Source organism: Rhinolophus hipposideros (genome assembly GCF_964194185.1).
Source record: "Rhinolophus hipposideros genome assembly, chromosome: 20".
In the NCBI taxonomy this organism is placed as follows: Eukaryota; Metazoa; Chordata; class Mammalia; order Chiroptera; family Rhinolophidae; genus Rhinolophus; species Rhinolophus hipposideros.
The window spans coordinates 26,786,653-26,809,983 of NC_138066.1; the positions used below are offsets into that span (position 1 = coordinate 26,786,653).

The following is a 23,331-nucleotide window of genomic DNA, read 5'->3' on the forward strand; positions in this document are numbered from 1 at the left end:
CAAGAATTACAGCTCAGGAGGCCGGCACTAATTTTAGTATCAGATTTATTATGCAACAGGGGGCAGGAATTCTTCAGGCCTGTTCCTTGTCTCGGTGCAGAACTTAACTGCCTTCAGGATGGCCCCTCAGAGGAACAGCAACACTAACAAATAGAAACTTCCAGACTCCAGATATCCGGCAGTCCTTGGAAAACACAGGACCGGCTCTCCAGGCTGCTTTCCCAGTTCTCTCAAAGTCCTTTCTGGGATTTTCTCAGAGCTCCCTCTGACTACAAGCCTACAACACACCTCGCACCTTCTGTTTGAAACGAACCCCAGTCACCCCAAGCAAAGACACGAAACCCAAAGGTCACAATGCAAAGGACACAAACGTAGTCTGAAACTGAGCCCAAGAGGGGCAACTGCTAGTCTGCCTGCTTTGATCTCAAAGGAAATAAAGCCAGAGAAGTCCAAGCAAGGCCAAACTGGAAATGTTGATGTTCTTTCGCAGTCAGCTGTGTCAACCTAGCTCCACAAATGTCCGAACTGAAGACCCACTTGCAGGCTGTTTTATCTCAATCACGCTTCTCTAGCTCCGGTTCCGGGCATCCTTTTGTCTGCTCTTGGCCCTGGTTTCTCTCAGAGTTATCCCACAGAGCAGGTCTGTCGCTGTGCCGTTTTGGCAGTTGTCAGTCAGTCTGACTGCTTTACTCTCGAAGGTCCTTTTCACACGAAAGGAGGCCTCACTGAGGCAGAACGGGCTCACCTTTGATTTGCTCACCTCTCACAAGTCGAGACGGCTCAGAGGCCTCAGCTGAGCACGGCTGCACTCGGGGAAAGACTGAAATGCAGTCTGCTGGGAAACAAGGCTTTTTAAAGCACGCTCTGGAAGGCGAGATCCTAGCTTGGGTTCTGCTCGAAGGAGGCGCTAAATGGAGTGGGCCAGAACAGAACCAGCCTCCGAGAACCCAGACAGGACCAATGTGCTGGAAGGGGCTGGGGGAAGAAACTCAAGAGGAACGTTGGGATCGTAAAGATAGGAACAGTTCATTCCATAATGGTTTTCAGCCGTTAGAGAACGGTAAGGAAATACTATCCTCAACCCACCAGACAAAAGGGAAAGAGAGGCCCAGATGGGCTCAGAATTGGCGAGGGTGGCATTGCAGATCATCAGACTCTATATTCCTCATTCAGTGCTATCTACGTAAGATCTGCTCTTCACAGGCATGTGTGGCCTTCAGGCCTCTGGATGGATAGGAAAGGCACCCACTGGGCCACAAAGGAATAAGCCTCATTACATGTTCCCATGGGAGGAGGACACACAGACTAGCAAACACCAAACCCCAGGGAGCCCTCACCTACCTCCTATGGTACTGCCAAGACCACTTCTGGGGGAACATGACACTAGCCTCATGCCCCTGACTCACCAGGTCACACATGGTGACAAGACCCTGGGGGCACCTCCTCATGGACCCCTAGGCTGTGCAGAACTCATCCCAGGGCCCCTGGCTTGTAGAGCGCTTTTTCCCCAACACTCATCTGACCGGGCCACCCCCACCAGAAAACTCATTAACAACTCCCATGGCCTAAAGCTATGGTGCCCAAAGTAAGGTACAGGAAAAAAATGACAAGTCCTGTTATTTGTACTCAGCTTTTTTTCCTCATCCATCTTTGTTTTTAATTATATGTGTATGACTTAGGAAGTGCATAGTATTTTTAGCACAGTAGTACACATAGGTCATTCATAAGTAAGTACTCAAGTACACACTCAAAAAAAAGTCTACCCATAGGGACACATCACCAAGAGTGTGCAGTTTTCCAGACAAAGAGTTAAATTCAATCTCCTTGGCCAGGCTCATCCCCAGGTGGGGGCTGGGGGTTCTGTCCACACAGAAGACGAGCCAAACGGGCCCATCCCTTTCACACCTCTCACTCAGCTAACCAAACCACCAAGCTGCTGCTCCAATTCGCAAATGCACCTCAAATCCATCCACTGGTCGCCACCTCCACCTCCAAGCACTCAGCCAGACCATCATCAGCTCTCACCCAGCCCACCTACTGATCCCCCCACATCTGCCTGGAGCTCCCACAAACAGTTTTCCACACAGATTGCCTGAGTGATCTATTCAAAATGCGAAACTGATCACTTCCCATCCCTTCTTAAACTCTTAAATGTGTTCCTCAACCTTGTTAGGACACGATAAACACACAGCCCAGCCTCACCTCTCTCCTCCCTGCCCTCTGCATTCCAGCATAGGAAGGAACCCTGATCCTTCCTCCCCGAACTTCACACCTGCAGTCACCTCCAAGCTCAGCCTCTATGTGCTTCTCCAGGAAGCCTTCCCAAAGCCCTACGGGACACCTGGTTTCCCCGCTACACTCCCTGAAACACCCGACATGTTTTTGTAGCATTTGTGGTATTTGTTCGCCAATAATGGATCCTGTAATAAGTTATTTAATGACTATGTCCCCTTCCAGGCGTAAACCAAGGAAATATGTCATGCTCATCACAGCTCCAACCTCACTTTCCAGCTTTGGGCCTGGCTCGGGTCAGAGTTCCAGACATTTGCTGTATGGTAAGCCAATCTTTCACCCCGCCCCGAAGTATTCCAGCCCATAGGATTACTTTGCCACACACCCCAAAAGCCAAGCTGCCTAACTGCTCCCACAGTTGGACTTAAAGGATTTGTCCTCTCAAAATTCAGCCTGCTCTGCCTGCTGCCTCTTGTGACCTGGGCATGGTACAGACAAGAATGGCCACTGCCCCCACCCTGGCACCCTGCCGTTTATAAACCTGCCTCCCTGCTGGCCTGAGAGCCGCCAGAGGCAGGGCCAAGTCTGCACCTTAGTCTCTACAGGGCCTGGTGACTATGTCTGTCTAACACAAGGCCTGCGTTGGCTCATTTGTGTATATCCCCTTTCTCCCTGAAGACACTTGCCGCCTTACTCCCTCTTTCCACCCTCCCTTCAACAGAGTAACAATAATAGTATAGCAACACCTCGTAAAGCTTTCCACAGCCACAAGACCCAGTCAGGCCTGCCCCTGAAAAGGGAGCCGAGATGCAGCTGATGGGGGGCAACTGGCCACACGACGGTGGTACCCACAGCTCCACGTCAGCAGTGGCTGGAAAGGGCAAGGACCTGCCCCCACTGCACACAGTCCTGCTACACACACAAGGCATGAGAAACACGTACTGGTGACACCTCAAAACGATCCCATCAAGGAAGGGAGGACAGTGGGAGAGGAAGCAATCAAAAGGCAGAACTCTGTCTGCCAAGCACACTAAAGAACATTCTGGAATTGCAATGGCCTTTGATCACCCTGCCTCAGTCAAGCAAGGCTTTTGAATTTCAGAAAGTAACAGGCGTGGGTTTCCAAAACCTAATGTGGGTCTCCACGTCACTCAGTGATTGGTCCTCCTCTCCTCCCTCCTCCCCTTCTCTTACAGTGAAGTGTCTAAGATGTCACACAAGGGGAGACTCAGTCCCAATTCCCGTGAAGCTGGCTGGTGCCAGGGCAGCTGCAGCCTCCAGCTCGGACAGGTTTTCGCGCAAGCCCACCCCAGACCTCGCTGCTCTGGAGAGCCCAGGGAGCAGCCCGGGCGCACGCCCTAACCTAAGTAGGGCTGAGACCCTCTGTCTGCAGTGCCGGATCACCACCCAGGACTCTTCATCATCTAAGCTCCAGGCCAGGCATTTCAGGCAGGCCTCACCTCCTTGACTGCCAATCTCCCTCTGTGGGAAGCTCTGTCCAAATCAGAAGGTCAATCTGCGCGGCTCAAATGTTTTCCTGATGTGGTCCCTTCTTCTCCATGCTTTGGCTAACATTCGGTCAGGCCACTATGTAGCTGTTAACAATAAAAGCAGCTCCCACATACAAAGTGCTAAGCCCTCTCCGGGCACTGTGCTAAGCACTTTATGAACACTGTTACGTGCAGTCCTTGCAATGCCTCTGTAAGGTAAATACTTGTATTATATTGTCCCACTTCACAGATTGGGAAACTGAGGACTAGCAAAGTTAAGTGAAGCTCCTGAAGTCAAGCAGCTAGGAAATGATTAGACCAGAAATAAAACTCTAAGACTGCCTGCCTCCTACAGCCTATTCTCTTAAACCCCTACGCACTGCTGCTTCCCACTACGTACTCCCTTCATTCTTCCTCAGTCTACAGAAGGGGAAACCGAGGCATGGAGCTGCAAGGCAACTGGCCCAAGTTCACATTCAGTTAGTCAACACCAAGCTAAGAACTAGAAGCCATGTCTCTCCCACTACACCTGGAACAATATTTACACCCGTGGTCAGCGGTCGTCCCTCCTGCCCCAACCACCCTATCAAAAAGAAAACCAACCCAAACCCAGAGGCCAAAGAAAGATCCCTGACATGATTCAACCTGAAGAGAGTGGGCCATTTCCTCTCTAAAGCGCCTGTCCCCTAACTGTACTGTGGAGCTCACTGGTTCTCTCTGTCCTTATCCTTTCTGCCACCCTCCCCAAAAAGACCAACTCAGCTTTGGTAAGGCTTAGGAGCAAGGACCCGCGGCCTCAGCAGAAAATGAAGTGTCTCCTTGTGACCTGCACTCACGGGGGACTTGCCTCAGAGAAATTCAAGCATCACCCAATTCGGAAACTAAGGAAATGAGTCATGCCTCTTTTAGGAAGCCGAAGAATTGACCTTCACTTACAGAGGGGGAAACTGAGGCAAAGAGCTGCAGCAGCAGCAAGCTGGTCAAGGCCCCATGCTGCGGGGGAGGGGGTGGGTAGATGGGAGGGGAACTTCCTCGGGACCCAGATACCCCGACTCTCTTGTCGTATTCCTGTCTGAAGAGCTAGGAGAATCTGCTGCATTTCTTTAGGAGTCAGGCCCTCATCTCTTTCTCTCTATATTTATTCCTTTGGCTTTCAAATCCAGAAAACTTTCACCGAAAAAAAAAACAAACCCACACACGCAGGCACAGGCAAAAAGGAGCCACATTTGTCACGACAGTCGAAGCTCCCTCATCAAGCAACCGAGGTCGAAACTGGCTCCTAATTAATATTAACCCTCCAAATCAGAGTCATGCTCAGAAAACCTGGGATGAAGAGACACAGGGCGGGAGGGGAGTCGCCAATTTTCTTTTTACTTCATCTGGAAAATTAAGAGCACCGCTGATTTGAACAAGAAATCATCAAGGAAAGCAATCACAACTCCACACGGCCTGTAACTCGATGGACTTGGCTGTGTAGCCTGCCCCTTCCATGCGCTGAAATTAAAATGATTGTGGCAAGAATAGCAATGATGGCACGGGTTTGTCACTTCTCCTTGATCCTTAGAAAACACAAAAACCCCTACAGAAGATTCTGAAGACCATCAGGCAAGAGGTCCTCATTTGTCACAATAAACCAGCAGAAAACTGGTCAAAGACTCCACCTCTGTCCTTCGGACAAGGATGTCCCCCCAAGACCCTTTACCTCAAAGGATCATGAAGAGGCAGTGAATGCAGAGCCTGGCACTGAAGTGGGGAGGGGTGCCTGGAGACCCTCCACGCCAAACCCAACACTTATTTGCTGTTTCTGCATTAATTACAATAAACTGCTTCATAGCCTAGCAATCACTTAATGGAGTGGCAAATATGGCTTTTTCCCTATAATTAGTCAATGTAATCTACTACTATTTCTCTCCTCCTGGCCACCCCTTTCCATCCTCTACACACTAATATTCACACACACCCCGTCCCCTCCCCTGGATCCACTTCTAATCGTAATACTCTTCCCCGTTCACGGCAATACCTGGAAAATTCCACACAATGGACGCGAAGTCGAGGGGACTATTTTGGAAATGAACAAGGAGCTCTGGACATGCAAACTGCAGATGTGCTAAGGCGTCTCGGGGGGTTTTCCCGGCGCTGATAAGAGATCTGAGATCTGAGGCTCAGAGATCGACCAGGCCAATGCTGGACTAAGAGCATTTCCCAGAGCTCTGCCAAACGTATTCCCACTCACACGTCCACAAGTTAAGGTTCTATGGAAAGGCAACTATTACCCCCCACCCCAACGTTCTCCCTCCCTCCCAACTGTCCTCACTCACTGCTGGGATTCTTTCATTTCCTTAGAGTTATTCCTCGTTTTAAGCACCTCTCAAACCTCTTCTACCATCCAGCCCTGTGCTTCTGGGTACCACCAAGCATGAGAGAACAAACCCACCTTCAATGGCTTGTGGACACCTGACTAAATAAAAGTATTTCTCTACCATTGAAAATGTGGGTTTTGTGAAAGGAAGCCCCTAACACAGCCCGAATGCATGTAGATTAAGGATAATAACCACCCTCTTCTCGCTGTGTGCTTTTCTCTACGCCTTCTTCGAAGCACTTACCAGCTAATTTCAGGTGTCCACCTGTCCAGCAAGAGCAGGACACTTTGTATCTCTCTCATTTCTAAGATACAATTACATGTATTTGTATCAGACAATTAAGTTCACAAACTCATCCTAGAAAAAGTGCTACACACCTCACTGCTAAATATCACTACTTTCGAAATACTCCCCTTGGGAAGCTATGCACTGACGCCAGCACCTCGTCCACCCTTCTAAGCATTTTGGAACTCTTTTTCTGGAATGGCCATCAGAGCTGTCATATTATCCTTGATGTCCTGAATGTCATCAAAATGTCTTCCTTTCAATATTTCCTTTATCTTCGGGTAAAGAAAGAAGTCATTGGGGGCCAGATCAGGTGAGTAGAGAAGGGTGTTCCAATGCAGTTATTTGTTTACTGGCTAAAAACTCCCTCACAGACAGTGCCGTGTGAGCTGGTGCATTGTCGTGATGCAAGAGCCATGAATTGTTGGCAAAACTTCAGGTCGTCTAATTTTTCACGCAGCCTTTTCAGCACTTCCAAATAGTAAACTTGGTTAACTGTTTGTCCAGTTGGTATAAATTCATAATGAATAACCCCTCTGATATCAATAAAGGTGAGCAACAGCGGTGCAACAAGTTCGCGAACTTAATTGTCAGACCTCATACTACATATAGTTTATACACACACACACACAGGGTGTGCCCAAAAAAATATATATGCATGATTTGTATTCATCTTTTGTTATTGGTAAAGGGAGGATGCCAAAAAAATGTATCCACATTTTAAGAGATGTTATCTTAAAATGTGGATACATTGTTTTGGCATTGGGGGGGGCGTATATTATTACTATTGTAATACAGTGTTTCCCTTTCTTAAAACGTTCAGGTCCTCATTTTTTTTGGCACCCTCTGTATATATCCCTGGTTATGGGGAAAGGAATTAACATGTTCTAAGTGTCAGATGCCTTATTTATAGCATCTCATTTCATACCCACAACTTTATTATTCCCATTCTTTAGCTGCAGAATTAAAGCTCAGAAAGGTTTAAAGACCTTCTAACGTCCCAGAGCCAGTGGCAGCACCAGGATTCAGGATGGGTCCCTCTGAGCCCAGAGGCTGTGTCCCAAGCAAACCACATGCCTCATTTGTTATAGCACACGCGTGTGTCTGAATCCAAATTATACGCAATTCTGCCCGTCATATATATTCACATACATCCACATGTGATAGATACTCTTTTGTATTTCTCAATTACATAAGAAAAAACATGTAGGGCAGTGGATTCCGGCACTTAGCAATTCGACCACTGAGTAAGGCAGGCAGTCAGCATTTGGACCAACTTGCCACAGGACATCCGTCTTCCTGCCACTACTGTAACCCACACACCACAGCACTTTCTGCGGGCCAGACACCCTTCTGAGCACTTTATATGTCAGCTCATGTAACCCTCACAACAAACTCATGAAGGAGATACTATGATCACCTCCATTTTACAGATGACAAAACTAAGGCCCAGAATATTTAGATAACATGCTGAAGGCCACACAGCTGGTAAGAAGACCTCCTGCTTCCAGAGCCCATGCTCTTCAACACTAAGCCACCTCAACAGAAAGTCAGAAAAAGAATAAAGTCGATGATAAATGTGGGGGAGGATAATGGGGTGGGGATCAGGCCCACATTTAGAGCTTTCTTTTCCCATATTTTCAGGCCTCTGTATGACACCAACTCATTCACAAGCCAGTTTCATGATTTCTCTATCATGAACAATTGCTCTATTCAAGCTCCCCTGTCAATATGAGACAAGAGCCCAGAAGGCCTGAGGAGCTGGTCTCTAGGCAGCTGTTAAAGCCCCTGCACGGGGGGGAGATGTTGGGGGATGCCTGAGTTCAAACCCACAAAGCACTTCCCCGACACTTGGGGTTTTGTCTGGAGGCCCTGAAACATGGTCCTTTTCCCATTCACACAATCAGTCCTGCTCCTGGGACGGCCAAGGAGTGTGACCATCCCTTCTCCATCATCTCTTTGTAGCCTAGGGAAGCACTCAGGTGCCTGTTTCCACAGTGCCTTCTGCTCTAATCCACTGGGATCGGGCTAAAGAGGGGCAGCTAGGAGAGCTAATGCTGTGCACACACAGGCCCTGAGCAAACAGGGTGACGTGGCGATAACAGCGAGCCCAACGTGCTAACGTGGCAGCATGCCAAACACAAGCCGCCCAGGCAGGACTTGTGTTCAAAAGAACTTTAATTGAATTATTTCAGAAAGTACAGCCGAAAAACTCATAATGAGGTTCCCCCACTCCACTGTGTTAGCCAGTTTTACAGCGGTGTGGATCCAGTGAAAAATCATTTTTAACAAGGATATGGGACGTATATGGACATTAACCTGGACATGGTGCCCTGTGGGGGGAGTGGGGGGAAACGATGATCAAATGCGTGGATTTTTCTTTTCAAAGCGAACGTAAGTAAGGCATTCTGCCACAATCAGCTTTGCGACTCCTATTAGGACAGGAAAACAAGTTCTGAACCTGGCTCCCTAGTGAAAAACGTAAAATTTGTATAATTAAAATTATACTTGTGAAATTCAAACACACTTTAATTTCCTAAGGGCCCCCTAATCAAGTCAGAAGTTCTTACTAAAACCAATTATCTGCTTTGAAAACAGAAGAAGAAACATACACGTAGCAGTCTTGTGGAGATCCACAGCCCAATTTTTTCTAGGTTCAAACACCCTCATTTGATCCTTTTCTCCAAGGTGGAAGAGACAAGGAACCTACTGGGTTGGTTTTTAAGTGTTATGTGTGTAAGTTTAAACGTGTTTGTTTATTTGTTTGCCTTTAGCTATAAAAATGACATATTTGAGAGCTATCCCAGAGGGACTTGAAAAGGTTTTTTTTAAAAAAAGACATGCATTAATACAAACACACTGAATTTCTAGCCACCCACCCCAACCCCAGCCCAGATCCCATCTCGCTTTTTTTCTTAAGATCTCACAGCAGTTTTTAAACACTTGCCCATTCCTGTTTAGAATGTTCACTCCAATGCCATGATGAAGAACAAGATGGAAGATACTAGATTCATTTCTGGAACAGGCTGAATCAGATACTCCCAAGGTCCTATTCAGTAAGGCAGTAATACCCAGGTTTCTCACTTCCTTGCCCAGGTTATCTACCCAACATGTTGCAGCTTTTCTTGAGTAATTGAAAATTCTTGCACCAGAGCAACATGGAAATACGGAATACTCTCCAAGCCTCTAAAATATTTAAGAAGCCGTTGTTGCAATGTTTCATTTATACCATCAATATGAAATGTTATCAGGCTACGGCCTTTATAAAGGGGAGGGGTGGGAGAAAGCTGTGCTCCAACAGGTTTTCTCTTCCCACCTCCCCGGAATCCATTTCCGATGAGGGTATTGACTTTTTACACTCTTGGCTTTGGTCTTCAACCATGCCGAGCTCTGGGATCTCAGCTTCATGTGCCACCTACCCTGGCTCCAGCAGGTACCCAGCAGGTAAAAAAGGCCTCCCCATTTAAAACTTTACTTTTCAGGAAGTGGGAATAGATGGAGAATATTGCAGCAAACTGAGCAAGGTCTGTACGAAAACTGTCATCGGAAGACTTAGGAAACAAACACGAATGTTCGCGCACACACACACACACACACACACACACACACACACACACACAGGCGCCCACACACGCATACAGAAGGAAACAAATGGCTGAAAGCAAGGCTTGGGAACTGCTATTCCACTGGTTCCCTGCCCCCCTCCCACCAGAGTGGTCACCTCATTAATGTCACTCAGTACCACGTTTTGCTACACTAGGTCGTTCTGTACTCTGTTCCTGCAGGCAGCCCAAAGATGGCTTCCACTGTAAACTTCTGTTCTTTAGGAAATTATCAAAAGCTTTGATTTGAAGAAAAGAAAAAACTTTCTCAGAGTCTCTCTGCTCACTCTTTCCCCTCCTCCTCTTTCTTCTCTTTGGTGCTTTATTCAAAATCACTACGCACACAAACCATGCTCTGAAAGTCATTTACAACATGCCAGGTTAAAAAAAAAAAAAAAAAAGAGCTAGTGTAGTGATTGCAGTGGGCCGTCTATTTGCAATTGCCCAAAGAGAATAATTCATTTCGGTGGAGGATATGGCTGAAGCCCTGAATACATTCCAACACTGTTTTCTGCCCTTCAAAACAATAAAAATGTAAAAACCCAGACAAAAAAAGTCCCAAGGTGACAGGAATGAGCCTCTCTTGACCCCTGAGGGATTTATTCTCCTGGATCTTCTAAAGTACTCTCTCCCCAGAATGTATCATCAAGACCATTTTATTAGATTTTTCTAAACCCTTGAAATTGTCACATAATTGAAACAGAAACAGCAATTTAGAGCTCTGAATGGATTTCTTAAAAAGAAGACGCTGGGCTGGCCCAACATCTCCTCCTTGGCTGCTCTCACCCCTAACCTAAATGTAAGGCCCTTACACACAAAACCCTAGTTATCTTTTAAATCCTCCGATACCCTAAAAGTTACACATTCCCCTAATGCCTTAGACTTCAGGACATTTGGGAGAAAACTCATCCCAGACAACAGGCTAAAAAAAGAATCCATTAGCATTAACTTGCCTGTCACAGCCAGTGACAAATAAATGAATGTGATGCTTTCAGATCAGTCATTGGTGGAACTACCCCCAGGCAGATAAAGACCAGGACAGGGAGAGAGAAGGTTCATGGGGAGACCTTTCACACAGCGGGGTCTTAGCTGTCCCCTAGCTGCACCCCAGGACTGCACTCTCAGAAGCAGCAAAAACACAGCATCACATATGGAAAAGGAAATGAATTCCCAGTGCCCACTGAGCATCCCCGAGATAAAGTATGCACACCATCTCCCTTTCGAGAGCCAAGACCCCAGGAACAGGCCAAGCCACTGACACATGCTGTTCTATCCACCACCCCTAGAAAGGGGCAACGGTACCAACCAACCCATGAGCTCTAATCTGGGCAGTGCCATCCTTGGGGACAGTAGCAGATAACTAATGCTTACACTGGATCCTCTATATGCAGGTATCAAACTAGGCCCTTCCTTTAATCCCCTTAACAATTCTATGACACAGGCACTGTTTAAAAACCCCCATTTTACAGATGAAGAAACGGAGGCACAAAACCATTAAGTGATTTGTCCAAAATTCCATAGCTGGTAAGTGGCATTTAACTATGCTAAACGAGTTCTTACAAAATAGGCAACCGAAATTAACGTGAAGCTTCCTGGCCAGACGACAAGAAATTCTATTCGTCAGCCTCAGCATCTTACCGCATTCGGGCAAAATGCAAGAATCTAACATCTACCCATTCATGTTGGAGGTAGTGGGTTAATGGTTAAGGGAGCGAGAACAGAGGATTCAGACAGCCTTTGGTCCAAATGCCAACCCCGACCCTTACTAGTTCTGTGGCCCCAGGAAAGCTGCTTATCCTCCCAGGCCTCAGTTTACCCATCTGTCAAATGGAGATACCAACAAAGCGCTGATGTAAGGATTAAATTAAAAGACATTTGAGTATATCAGAGGCTTAGTATGGTGCTTCAAACATAATGCCTCACAAAAAGTCACAGCCATTATTTTGAGTCAGGATTTTTCTTTTTGATTATTCAGTCTCAAAGCTAAAATAGAAGTAGGCAGCCAGAAACCTACCCCAAGAATAACTTAACAAATGGTTGGGAGTTTCATGCTATCTACCCTTGAAAGGGGGGGGAAGAGTGGGGACACCTTGTCATATTTGGGGCCCAGTGGGATACCTGCCCCTGCTGGACCCACAATCCTAGACTATTGCTACAATGTACCACAGGGCGCTTGGTCCCAAGCCCTCACTTCCTCACACCTCTCACTCCACACGGAAGGCAGAGGCTGTGATTCCAGAACCACCTATTCCTCACACGACGCAGCCACTCAGTCCATGGTGGTGACCTCAAGTGACACTCACTACCTATGAAGTCACATGTCAGGCAGCTTTGAGCCACAGGGCACACCACTGGTGTCATACAGACAATCAGTGGTGTCCATACCAAAAAATGACATTCCGGTGTCTACACATAGTCACACCACAGCTCGGACAAGGACGAAGTACAGAACTTTAGAATTTTGTCTCTATCACGGCCCCTTTTTACGGAGGCAGAGAGGAAGGGAAAATGTGGAAACGAGAGAAGGATAGAGCTTTTTTTAAGTGCCACACACCCCAAAGAGCAGGGGTGGTATCTGCCAAGAACATCGGTCCCCCAGAAGGGACAATAGCCAGAGAGAACGCAGTATGCACTTCACCGAGGGCACAAGTCCAGGGTGAGAAGCTCTCCACGAGATTGCATCAGCCATAGTCTTCTCAGTGACCCCAGCTTCTATATTGGTCCCAAAGAGCTCAGAGCACCATACGACGCATCGCCGTGATCCTGCACACACACAACAGGTTCCCCAGCACCTGCCAAGGAAAGCACGACCTCATGTGCTTTGCCTGGCATTCAAGGCCTTCCACCACCTGGCCCAAACCTACTCTCCCAGCCTCGTCCCGGAGTATGCTCAGCACACACCCTGTGCTTCAGCTGCACGTCCTGACCTCTCCTCACTCCGGGTAGGAAGAACTGCATTCCTGCCATTCTTCCTTCCTACCTGTTCTTCAGGATCTGGGGCAAAGAGCAGCTCCTCCGAGAAGCTGTCTTCACTCTTCCTCTCAACGCTGGTTCCCTCTTCCTGTGCTGAGGGCATCCTCTCCCGTAACCCAGGCAGCACCTCTCCTCCCAACGTGCAGGTAAGACCCTTGAAGACAAGAACTGCATCTCTTCTGTCACTTTGCATTCATCCTATCTAAATGGAGATCCAGAGCGTGCAGAAGGGCAATATTAAAAGCTAAGGTGTTTGGTTTTCCATTCGTAAAACCTACTCATGCCTTTAGCATTTATTGCCCAGTGGAGCAACACGGCATGAACCTAAACAACCATAAAACTCAGAACAAAGTGCCTCCCACAGTCCCCGGCGCTGAGCAGAAACTTGGTCAATAATTACTAACTACTGCAAGTGGCAACTGAATGTATGAAAACATACGGTCCATCCCCATCCCTCCCATCACTCTTACCCTGCCTAGTTTTTCACACCTGCTGGCATGTTATATACTTATCCATTTGCCCACTGCTTATTTGCCCCACTAGAGTGAAAGCCCCACTGAGGGCGGGGACTTTGTCTTACTCTCCACACTATCCCCGAAACCACACAGTGTCTTGCACACAGTAGGTGCTCAATAATGTGTGGTGAATAAATGAATGCGTGAAGGCCGAGCGCAATGCCTAATGGATTCAGCAATAAGTTTTTGCTAATTTATTATTGTGGGAAGGAATGTAACCAAAAAACAAACAGTCAAGTGCTGTGGAATTCCAGAGAAAAAAGGATTACATCCATGAGGGAACAGGGACGGCTGTGCAGAAAAGGTAACAATTACGTTGGGCTTTGAAAGAAGGGTGTGTTTTGTACTGTAGAGAGAAGGGCAGTGCAGGTGGGGACCCACAAAAAGACAGCTATTCAGAAAAGGGTGACACTCACTTTCAAGGCAGCAAAAGGCAGACAAGCAGGCAAATAAGCTGGAGGTAGACAGCCCGCTACCCCCCAACCCCCTAACCCTATATAGATCTTAAAAGACCTTACCTATCAGGCTAAGAAGTTCAGACTTTGTTCAAGGGGCACCAGGAAACCGTGAAGGGTATCCTGAATCCCCCCCCAGAGTGGGTGCATAAAGAGTCAGCAATTAAAAGCAATTAAACAAGCTCTCATGAAGTGAACCCACCAGATCAAACAAGAGGGCAGAGATGATAAACTACATCTCCCTCTGTATTCTCAGGGCTTTTGCTGGAGAACGTTAGGGTTTAAAAATACAAAATAGGACACGAAGAATGGAGGCCGCCTCCAGGGGCACCCAAGATGGTCAGCTGGTTCCTCAGAGACTGCCTTCCTCCTCCTCCCTTCCTGGGGGACAGAGAGGTCTCAGTAATCTGCCAAAAACATCTGACATAGAACACAGGAGCCTGACCTTAACACTGAAATGAAAGCATGTGAGGAAAGGCAGAATCCAGGGAAAGGACATTTGTAGGACGAGGTGCCCCTCCTCCTGCACTGACACCTGCTGCTGACTAGAAGGCAGGAAAGAGCTGCTCTCCCTACAAGAAAGAAGCTAAGCCACTAACCCTCCAGGGTCCTCGCCATGTGGAAAAGGGCTGCAGACACACCACCCCCTCCCGGCTGGGAACCAGAAACCCACCGCAGGTCTGTTAACTGTGGCTGCTGAGATGACAGCTGCAGATCATCCAAGATGGCAAGACGCTAGAATGACCCGACCCACAGCAGCAGGGGAAGGCCAGATGCCGAAAAATCACCCCTTGCCCTTGAGAAGCTGCCAAGAAACCGCTCCTGCGGAACAGGAGGTGCATGTGTAAAATGCTCGTGCTGCGCTGCACCCATCTGGATGCCTGCTTAACAGAGAAGCTTCGAGGGAACAGGAAAACCTGGCTTCCAGCTCAACCTTGCCACAACGTAAGCTGTGTGACCTGGGGCAACGGACATAACTTCCCTGGGTGCCAGCTGCCTCCACTTTGAAAAAGGCAGGCTGAATTCAACTCATGCATTTCCCAGTTACCAAATGCCAACCACCAATAGCAAACGCCCCCCTGCCGTCAGGAGGCTTACATTCCAATGAAGATTTTTCTTTGGTCATTGTCACCATCATCATATATTTTTTTATTCTACAAAAATAATTGTATAATAATAATAATAATAATAATATTCAGCAGACAGTTGTGCCAGGTTCCAGGCAGACTTTGCATTCACCTTGAAAACAGCTCCAGGTTGAGCACTACACTATCCCTGATTTTAAAAAGGGGGAAACTGAGGCTCGGAGGGCTTAGGTGACTTGTCCATGGTCATCAGCTGCTACTGAAGGCAACTGGAAATAGTTGCCTTCTCTTGATCCCCTTGATGAACAGAAGTTTCTGGCCTCTAAAACCAAAGAAGGAAAACGGCAATGGAGGGAAGTGGGGAATGCTTTATTATACACGAGGATAATTAAGGCAGATGGTGAGTTACACGCAGACTCACTCTTGCTGCAAGCTGCTAGGCAGTCTCTTGGTTTCTCCACACAAGAAAAAGAACCCACAAGCTTGAACAAAACTCTTCCAGGCAGCCAACACGTCTGCCCAAAAGGAAGATAGGATATGACATGATGGATCCCAATCATCTCTATTTCTCCAATGGCTTCAAATTAAGTCATCTTTGTAGAGGAGCAAGACCATTTTAATTTTTTAAAAGATGGGAGACACTCTTCCGTATTTCACAAAATGAAATAATCATCTGGAGAAATAGATCTAGAACAGACAGATCTTCTTCTGATCAAAATGTACTTCACTAATTAATGGCCACTAGTCTCCAAAGAGTCACCCCTTGACTAGTTAATAAAAGCCCCATTATAGTTCACTTGAGACATTTACATCGCAAAGGGGGATAAATGAACTGCAGGATTCAAAACCCTTCCTTCAGTCGCTCATTAAAATTCTGGTCAAAACAGATTTTTATTTACATGATACATTAAAGAATATTATGACAGTACTAATACAAAATCTGTTCTTCACTGCCGCGGATTTTCTTTCGTATTAAGTTACAGTTTCTTTCCACTCGTCTTGTTTTAACACCTCCACAGAATATTTCTCTGGCGAGTGTTAGCAAGGAGGGACAGCCAGAAAGCAGAGAAATGAATTTTAACTGACACACACGCGGACGTATCATTCACAAGACCCTTACCCAGCCCACAAGGAGGGGCACCGTTCACCTTGCCCCTGGGACCCTAACGAACACACACACAAGGCTCACTGAAGGGAAATAAACAATAAATAAATAAGGCTTGACTTCAAGTTTTATACTCCTGCCAGCCAGGTTCTGGCCTCCAACACGAATGTCAGTCTGAAATCCCCGTGGCCAGGCTCAAATTCTATCGGAAAATTATCGTGGACAAGGAAGGCGCTTTCTCCCCACCCTGTCCCAGCTCCCAACCACCACACACCCCCGCCAATTTCCCCGCCAGTTGCCTCACTGGGTTTGAGCAATTCCAGAACCCTCTGAAAGGATGCCCTGAGGGGTCAGATGGAGAGACACTACCAGACAGTGTCACACAAAGGGATGACATCATAGGGGCTGGTCAAAGCACTCAACCACGAAACTTCAGTCCTGAGATTCTGGCTGTGGTTCTGCTCCACAGCCTGACGACCACTCTGAGAGATGCCTCCTCTTCCGGAACAGAGAAGAGATGCAATGTGTTACCCCACAGGACAGCACACTGGGAGAGAGCCCAGTTCGGGAGCCAGGTTACCTACGTGGGTCCCTTATACTTCTCAACCCATTTGCACCTTGGTTTCCTCATCTATAAAATGGTGCAAATACTACTGTCCACCTCATAGGGCAGAGGGGAAGACTAAATGAGTTAATCTGCACAATGTCCCTACAACAGTGCCTGGCACTGTTCATATCATTATTATTACTAGACCTCTCACAAGGCTGGTGTGAGGGCCTATCAAAAGTAACAGTAAAAATAGCAGGTTAACACCCAGGTATTACCCGGCACCAGGTCTTTTCTTAAGTACTTTACCTTTATTTATTTAGTCCACACAAAAATTCAATGCGATGGGGAAACTGAGGTTCAGGGAAGTTCAATGATTTGCCCAAATTTACACAGCTAACGAGTGGCACAGCCGGGATCTGAAGCCAGGCCATCCAGCTTGAAAATATCAATGACAATAAATAATAAATGATTAACCAACAATGATAATGGTGCTGGTGATGATGAGTTACGAGGCCCACCCCATGCCAGGCTCTTTTATTCTTTACATCAACCTTTTGAGGGAGCTACTGTCACCACTCCCATTTTACAGAAGAGCAAACTGAGATGGAGAGGAGGTACTTTGCTCAATGTCGAGGACCTGGGATTCAGATAGAGATAATGGATAGGAAAGTTCTTTGTACAGCAAAGTGTATCATAAAAAGTAAGGTATAGGGCCGGCCCAGTGGCTCAGGCGGTTAGAGCTCCAGCTCCTAACTCCGAAGGCTGCCAGTTCGATTCCCACATGGGCCAGTGGGCTCTCAACCACAAGGTTGTCAGTTCAATTCCTCCACTCCCACAAGGGATGGTGGGCTCCGCCCCCTGCAACTAAGACTGAACACGGCACCTTGAGCTGAGCTGCCTCCCAGGTGGCTCAGTTGGTTGGAGCACATCCTCTCAACCACAAGGTTTCTGGTTCGACTCCTGCAAGGGATGGTGGGCTGCGCCCCCTGCAATTAATAACGGCAACTGGACCTGGAGCAGAGTTGTGCCCTCCACAACTACCCTCCACAACTACGATTACAACTTGAAAGGAAAACAACTTGACTTGCAAAAAATCCTGGAAGTAAACACTATTCCCCAATAAAGTACTGTTCCCCTTCCCCCAATAAAAAAAACTCTTTAAAAATTTTTTTTAAATAAAGAGTAAGGTATAGTTATGTAATCCTAGAATTTCATGGAACGATGTCCTCCCTGAGCTGGTTTAATGTTAGTTCACATGTAAAAGGGTGACAATTCACCTAAAATATGCCAGACTCCAGGTTGGGAGGGGGGAAGGGGGGAGGGGATGGGGGGAGGGAGTGGGAAGGATATGTGCATACACACTTTGACAAGTTTGAGAAATACTGTCTCATTTTCAAGTTGAATGCATCACTGAAAAATCAAATGTCAAAGTATATTAAAATGAAATATTGCCCTCCTGGTTAAAAAAAAAAGGCGGGGGAGGGGGGGTGGCAGAGAACAAGTAGGAAGGGAAAACAGGTCAAACCCATGGTTTGACCAAGTCAGTGATTTTTCCAGTTTCCCTCTAGGGTAATCTGATCCTAGTTCTGGGTGATCAAATGACTAACCTGGAAATTTGAAGATTCACACTTATGGAAGAAATAGCAATTCTTCCAAACCCAGGAAATACTGCTCATTCTGGAAGTCTTCTGAAATGTCAAGGATCACATAGAGTTTGGAAAGCAACCTTTAAACAGTTAAGACAGTCCCAGAGTTTGAGCTCAGTACAGAAATAATCTAACCTCTTTGGCTCATTAATTCCTATTATTTGTTTAAGCATTAGGAAAAAAATGCCTTAAAGTATTTCACTATATTTACTTAAGAGATTTGTGTTTAGAAAGGAAGAAAGAGAGAGAGAGAGAGAGACAGAGAGAGAGAGAGAGAGAGAGAGAGAGAGAGAAAAGGAAAGAATCACATGGAAGAAAAAAAAAGAAAGAAGGAAGGGAATCGCACAGCAGGCTCAGACCTGAAATTCTGAAAATATTCACAAATGCCAACTTTTTCTTCATTAATGTGCAAAACCGTTCCTCCCTTTACACAATTACAAGGTTCCACTTCTGGGAGACCGTGCTTAAAGAAATAAACTGAATTTGCTAAAGCCACAGCCCATTCCCTTTATGACTTCCAATCAGAAGCTTCACCTTTTCCCCTTTCCTTAAAAGAATGCCAAGGCCACAAGATGCAGATAAAGTATTTCTTCCAGTGTTATATAGGAAAGAAAAAAGTACAATTAAAAAGTGCAAATTCAACACGTAAGCCATAAGCCCCTAAAATTTCACCTTAGGCTCATGCAGCTGTTCCCACAGCCACACCTGGCAAACTCAGTGAAAACTTTGTTAGCGCACCCTTCTGAAGTAGTTAAGGCCTATCTCAAGCCTTTAAGCGAGTCTTGTAGTACCACTCCGACAAGCGTACAACATTTTCAGAACTTCTCCACTAGCGCTTGCACAGAGCAGCCGCACTGTGGGTTTCAAGTGTGCCCTGATTTATCCAACCAACCTGAAACCAACACATCCTCCGCCTCCTGTTTAGGGCTTTATGGATCTATGTATGAAGTTGTTTTTCCAAGAAAGGACAAGCTGTTACTTAAATTCTACTTCTCTCCATAACTTCCAAGTGGTAGGGCCTCAAAAGAGTACCCTCCAAAAAAGAGTCACAAGGAAATGTCCAGCTTTTCCTGATATGATCTCGGCAATGCTTAAAAAATAAATAGAACACTTGCATAAATATTGCAACAGACAGAGCTCTGTCCTTTTACTAAGGATCAGGCTTTTCCCTACCTCAGCTGAATGCTCAGAACCCACCTCAGGGTGGTGGCTAACTTACAGACACATGGTTATCTCAGAGCTACTGGCCTGGCCTGCCTCTCACAGCCACAGGTCGTCACCCTGAAGGACTGGTGTGCACCAGGTTTCAATGCTTCATTGCCACATCTGTTGGAAACATGAAATCCTTGGCAACCATCCCTGAGTACTAAAATCATTTTGACTGATTCTCCTCCTTACCTTGGGTTGCGCTCGACGAGGAAATGCAACTTTGGGGTCAATCTGGGAAAAAATGGAAAAGTGGGAGTCAATTGCAGTACTTTGAGGAAAGAAAAAAAAAGTATGGTTAATCACGTAATTATTAATCACTCATTTCTCAGGCTTATAACCAAGCTTTTAGTAACTTCTCGGGCAACTCAACAGTTTTTTTGAACTTTGATCCAAACTTTCCTGGTCCCTCTCAAAATGTAATAAATACAGCTAGCCTTTCTGAAATGTCCTATCACATATATCAATGTGTGATGCTGTTAAAAAACTAGATCTCTTGGGCCAGGGATTCTCTTCCTCAGACACTGAATAGTAAATGGTACCTGCATCTAATTTGCAATGCATGGCTAGGAGAAAAGATGGGAACATCATCACTGAAAAAAGTCATCACCTGAGAATTAAATGTAAGCGTCTTCCAACAGTGGGTAACTAACTGGATGGTAGTTCTTCTCCCCGGTGATAACGAAACAACACAGGAGGAAGGGATTCCAAAAATTTTTTAAACCCACCACATCAAAAATTCCCCATAGACACCCAACACGATGCTCTCCTTAAATTGACACAAGCACTTTAGCAAAAGTAAATAACCTAAGATTAATCAAAGGAATAGTTCACTCTTTGTATCTCAAAAGAAAACAGGTGTCAAAAACTATGGAGCCTGACTTGGTTCTTAAAAAAGTAATAATAAATTAAAGTAAAAGAAAACACGTGAGCTAAATCCACCTTGATTTTAAAAATCACAGGGGGGTAAAACAAAACAAAACAAAAAATAATCTATGAGCAACCTAAACCCAGATTAGAAAAGAAAGACTATCATGGAGAGAGGATTTAAAAAACTTTTTAAAAATTACTGAAAAAAAGAAGTCAGAATGTAAGGTAACCATTAGGGTATTTCCCTACCCTAACCGCAATCCCAGTAGAAAACCATCCTCTACCCTAGATTAGACACTTACAGAACATGAGTCTCAACTGGGACTGGCTTTAAAATTCAAAACAATTTCCACGGAAGCATCTGAATCTAACAGGCTGACTTGCAGGGGTTAAAGTTGTTGGATAGAAACCATGAGGAGGGAAGAATAAAAAAATATTTCTATTGTTGGTTTTCATTAGATTTCTAAATGTCATGAATCTTTGGGTAAAATTCAACGTTGAGTGGCATCAATATTGCTACAAGTTATTTATGTATAGGCTTTCATACTAAAATTTTTCCCTCAAAATGTTAACTCTGAACCTATTTTCAGTTTTGTCACTGGGTTAAAAAAAAAAAAAAGAGTAATGCTCTTGAAGAATGTTTCCCTCTGGGAAAGAGCACAGAGCGGGAAAAGGTCCACCACAGGTAATTCTTGTTCGCAGATTTAACATCTCATAGGACCTTAGCGGGTAAGACATACACTCACCACATTTATCAAAGATTTACCACTTTTATTAAGATAGTTTAAAGACCTAACAAAAGTCTGCAGCGTGTTTGTTTTCTACCTTTAAACATCACCTGAGAAATGAGAGATTACTTTTCACAAACGAAGAGACCAAAATCTCTGATCTAGGAAACTACCCTTTCATCACGATTAACATTACTGCATCTACAGGTGTATTCAGCACTGACTAGAGCTGTCTACAAGAGAAATACAACAGGTGTGGATTTCCATTCTGTTGACCCAACGTAAGACAGATACGTCTTTTCATCAACACTCTCCCAAGGTCTTTTTGTGAGCTGACCAGCACACAATTACAATAATAAGTCATCTTGTTTGTTGGGTAAAGGGTGAGGGACGAGTCTGGTGAGAGGCCAGGAGCTGGAGGGGCTAGGGAGCAGTACAGAGAGAAGAGCGCTAAAAAAAAATCTGAAATTATCAAATTCAAAGCCAATTGAGAATTCCTGTATTGCACGTTGTGATAACAGCGTATTGTACTACAATGAGAGTTCTTCGGTGTGCAAAGTTTACACGCTGAGATCTCGAAGGGAGAGGGCAGGTCAAGATTAGTATGGCAAATCCCAACCTTTTGCACATCCCTGTCAACTATTTTTTTAAAACGAGCAAAAAAGAAAACTACCAAAAATTAAAACATTAGTTAGTTAGGTACAGCTCTACTTACTGTAGCTACAAATCCTCTAGGAAAAGACTAGGGTACTATTTTGGATGTGAATGGCCGTTACCTAAATAAAGCTTTTAAGGTAACGGTAAACAAGATCCTCTGTTTCCATGTCAATAAACCAACCGCTTCTGCCTCCTGCACTGAACGTTGAAACAAAGTCAAAAGCTAGGTTATACTAAATATAATAGTGACCAAAACATGTCTACAAACAATTAGGGAGGGAAAACTGCAGGCTTTGCACCAGATATTGATGGATATGACCCACCAGCCACCGTAGAAAACCAAACACTATTTCTCCTATCCCGGGTGAAAAGGGAGTGAATAATCATTTCCAAAATTTGCCTTGAAATATTCGTCCTCTTTAATTTTACTTGCTTTCTGAAGTGTCGAGCGGAAAAGTCAAAGAGTGAAAAACATTCTTCAAACATCCACTATCACCTTACAAATGATCATTCCTGAAATTAAATGACCTAAAAGTGCAAAAAGGCTGGGCCGCAGGCTATGACAAATCAGTACCATTAATAAAGCAACTTAGTGTGTGTGAGGTCTTTACTTGGGGGTAAGGGCCATGCACCTGACCTCTGATCAGAGAAAGAGGGTAAATTTGCAAAATCAATGCAGGTGCACCAAAAGTGGCCAGGTTTTTCTTTTCTTCTCTTCCATTCAATGTTAAAACCAAAAGAGACTTGGAAGATCACCTCAGTTTCACTCTTTTATTTTAGAGAAGAGGACACAGGCCCAGAGGCAGGGAACAACTTAACCTTAAGTTCGTAAGGGCAGCTGGGACTAGAACCCCATCCCTCGCCTTGTCCTTCTACCCGACTACAGAAAAGTGAAGCCCCCAGCAGCCCAGCACAGCTCCCCAATGTCACCTCAGAACCTCTGCTTTGGCAGATGTATAAAAGCTGTTGGGAAATTCTATAAGACATAAAGGGAAGGGAAGAAAAGCACAGAGCCAACAAAGGGGTTTAAATAAAACACTATGTACACACCCCATTAAATGTATTATTATACCCTGACACTTTCTTCCCTTCCTCTTCTGATGTCTACCTAGATACATTTCCCCCCTCAACACAGAGCTTTAAACCCTTCTAATGCTATAAAAGTATGCTCACTCAGAATAAAGGATCTGAGAAAAAAAAGGGAAAACAAATCACTTTGAAACCCAAGGCCTCAATCAGCTTTAGATTTCACGCCATCTGGAGTCACCACTGGATGCCCAGCTTGACCCTGAAAGCGTCTCCTTTCCTTCTCAAACCCCATTCCAAATCCGAAGTGCCCCAAGAGAAACCTGTTGCCTGGACCTAGAATTAGCGCCCCCTCGGCCTCCTTCCCGCCCCACCCACCTCCGTTGGCCCCAGTGAAGCAGGCTGTGCCTTCTGAAAGCCAGTTCCCAGCCACTGTTGGTAATGCGTGCTGTGCTTGGCTGACAAAGAAAAGTTGCCTTTGCTCTCTGGTGGAGTTTCTCTGCATGGTCCCTTGGCCCGGAAAATAGCCTCCCTCTCAAGCCGACC

General features: G+C 45.7%; 1 protein-coding gene across 14 annotated transcripts in view; it reads right to left on the reverse strand.

Moving 5' to 3' along the window:
- Positions 1-23,331, reverse strand: part of MSI2 (musashi RNA binding protein 2) — a 374,726-nt gene that overhangs the window by 349,336 nt on the left and 2,059 nt on the right. For all 14 annotated transcript variants that reach the window (XR_013992034.1, XR_013992035.1, XM_081029501.1 and 11 more), the window contains exon 5: positions 19,697-19,738. Coding sequence is in view for 12 of the 14 variants with exons in the window: in XM_081029501.1 (XP_080885627.1) it covers positions 19,697-19,738 (42 nt within the window). In the remaining 2 variants the exon portion in view is untranslated. The remainder of the gene's footprint in view (positions 1-19,696; positions 19,739-23,331) is intronic.